Source organism: Aptenodytes forsteri, unplaced genomic scaffold (assembly GCF_000699145.1).
Source record: "Aptenodytes forsteri isolate BGI_AS27 unplaced genomic scaffold, ASM69914v1 Scaffold15, whole genome shotgun sequence".
Classification (NCBI taxonomy): Eukaryota; Metazoa; Chordata; class Aves; order Sphenisciformes; family Spheniscidae; genus Aptenodytes; species Aptenodytes forsteri.
This window is the reverse complement of record NW_008795129.1, coordinates 15759157-15761736: the sequence shown is the minus strand read 5'-3', so window position 1 is coordinate 15761736 and position 2580 is coordinate 15759157. Positions and strand designations below refer to the sequence as shown.

The following is a 2580-nucleotide window of genomic DNA, read 5'->3' as shown; positions in this document are numbered from 1 at the left end:
CCCCCCCACGCCTCCCTGGGGCACGGCACCCACCACGTCACCCGCCCCAAGATGTCATCTCAGTTCCTCCTTCCTCAGCACAAGCAAAGGCTGGGTGACGAGACCACAAAAAAAAAAGCCACCGCCTGACACAAGGGTTTTGGAGATCGCAGGTAACTTTCCATGATGCACAAGAGCCGCTGCCAGCCCCCGGCTGCGAGAAACCAGTTTTCCAGCCCCCCGAGCTGCCCACCCGGCAGGTCTCACGCACCAGGGACAGCCAGAAGCTGCCTGCGGTGGCAGGACGGAGCCTGGGGCGGAAGGCGCTCGTGGAGGAACAGAGGGGCATTGCCTGGGGGCTCCCCCCAGCACCAGGAAACACACGCCCCGGCGGAAGCGGCCCGACCACAGGGTGACATCTCAGAGCACACGTATTCCCCAGGCTGGGTGGGGGCGTGACGACTTCCCCCATGGAAACCCCACTCCCCCTGCCCAAGGGTGGCTCTCAAGAGCCACTGCCTTTTCTCAGAAGCGGTCCCACAGCCCCGGCCCTCCTCCGCCAGCACCAGAGCCCTCCTGGGTTCTCGGAGGAGGCATGGGCAAAGCGTGCTCCTTCATCTGCCAGAAAAATGACATTCCTGGCAGCCTCTCCCCTGCCCGTTTTCAGTCTCCTGGGGAGGCGTGAGCTGCTCATGGCTCATGCTGCCCGGCTGTGTGATAAAGACAGGTCGCAAATACAGTTTTGGGGCTAGACAGGGTTTTTTTCCCTCCTGCTGCTGCCAAATTTTGAAGCCAGGCAGAAGCGATGCTGACCAGCAGCACACACAGAGCATCTTATTCAACACACAGGCTGCCAACCTCAGCTGCGACAACTTACTGACAGCCCGTGCCAGCACGAGGGCCCTGGGCACCCTGCCAGCCTCCAATAGAGCCCAGTGGCAGGACGGAGAAGACCCAAGGGGAAGGTCACCCACCGCAGCCGTGTCACACACCTGGTCGTAAGCGGGTTTGTGGTTAGCACTCTGCTTCTCACAGTGGCTGGTGAGGTTTCTCTCTGCCTCGGTCCTCTCTGGGGAAATGAGTTTTCCATCCACGCAGCACTCAGGATATTGTGAGTTAAAAGTTTCATATCCCCCTAGGGAAGGGCAAAAAAAAAAAAAAAACCAACCAAACATGAATGTTTGTGTTTCCAAAAACTGGTTTAATTAAAGTGGAGGAGAAATGAAGCTCTGGCACTTGCAATGCAGTGGGATAGCGCATGGCAGTGGGCCCTGGGGGGTTAGTGAGGGATAGCGGTCCCCTGGGGAAGCGGGTTTGTTCAAAAGGCTTCGGGCACCTGAAGAAAAACCTCTGATACCACTGACAATTATTAACTTGCCAAAAGCTGGTGAATCCAGATTAAAACTGTTAAGTGAATGTAATTCTGTGGAATCTAGCAACCGTTAACTCCAGTACAGTGGGGACTAAACTCCCTCCCCCGGTTTTACATATGAGCACTATTCCCAGCGTTTGAGACAGAGATTTCTGTACTCAGTAGTCATCCCCTCTAAATCTGTTACTACTATATACGCTATGACAACATAAGAAGTGTTTTATTTGCATTTTTGAATGGACATAAGCACAAGAGGGGGATGCTTGCAACTGTGTCATTAATCACCACAATGCACAAGACAGCAAGGTAATGAAGACAGTCCCACTGAAACCAATCTATTAAATAACAGCTATAAAACTTAATGAAGTCCTGTGACAGCATTTGACAGCTGAATAGCCCCACATGAGCTATTCTGCATGGTTAAGTACTGCATTCGTTTCATTCAGTACACTAATGAAAAGGAATTAATCCTATTATTACATTGTTACTCAAAGTTTGTCGTCAGCTAAATCGTTGCGTGTTTCCAGGCTGGGAATATGCTGTACGGAAGCGCACAATCTCCAAAATGAATGTGAATAAGTCAGGTAGCAGAAGCAGCCTGGAAATGTCAGTGGTGTGCCACGTGTCTGCCACCTGTGCTTTTTCAGAAAAAAGATGAACGGCAAAAGCTCTCAAACAGCTAGATTCAATAACCTTTCAGAGTGTGGCCCTCAAGTAAACAAGGCTCGGAAAGCAAACCCTCTGATGCAATTCATTCACCTGCAACTGTTTTGCCCTGATAAGCAGTGTCAGTGTGGGTGCCCCAGTGCAAGGAAGGATTTCGAAACGAAGCGCTGAAGATCTGAGCGGCCGCAGGGCTCCTGCTGCCCTCGCTGCCAGGGCTGCCTGGTACAGCTACCTCTGACATTTCAGCCCTGTAACACCAGTGTCTCATTTGTTTGCAATGTTTGAGCAGATGTGTGCTACTGTCGCCCACTCAGTCCTGCCATGGGGCCCTCGTGTTGCAAGCGGCCGGCACGATCCAAAGCCCACTGAATGTGATGAAAGTCTGTTTTCCATGACAGAGGGCGGGAGGGTGACTTTGCAGTCAACTGGCACTCAGCACCTGCACCTTTCCTCCCACTCCCCAGCCAGCTTGCCCCAGAGCACACAGCGTGAGGCAGTGGGTCAAGCAGCCAAGTGACCGTGGAGACCATGAGGAGGGGTTGATAAAATGATACCCACAACAA

At 52.8% G+C, this 2580-nt stretch overlaps 1 protein-coding gene across 1 annotated transcript in view; it reads right to left on the bottom strand.

Annotated features, from left to right (window-relative positions):
- The window catches only part of DUSP5 (dual specificity phosphatase 5), a 5644-nt gene extending 3386 nt beyond the window's left edge, over positions 1-2258 (bottom strand). Inside the window, exons 1-2 of the mRNA XM_009278082.1 lie at positions 2111-2258; positions 972-1114 (exon numbers count right to left, since the gene is read on the bottom strand). Of these exons, the coding sequence (XP_009276357.1) occupies positions 972-1114; positions 2111-2258 (291 nt within the window). The remainder of the gene's footprint in view (positions 1-971; positions 1115-2110) is intronic.
- Positions 2259-2580: the final 322 nt, after the last annotated feature.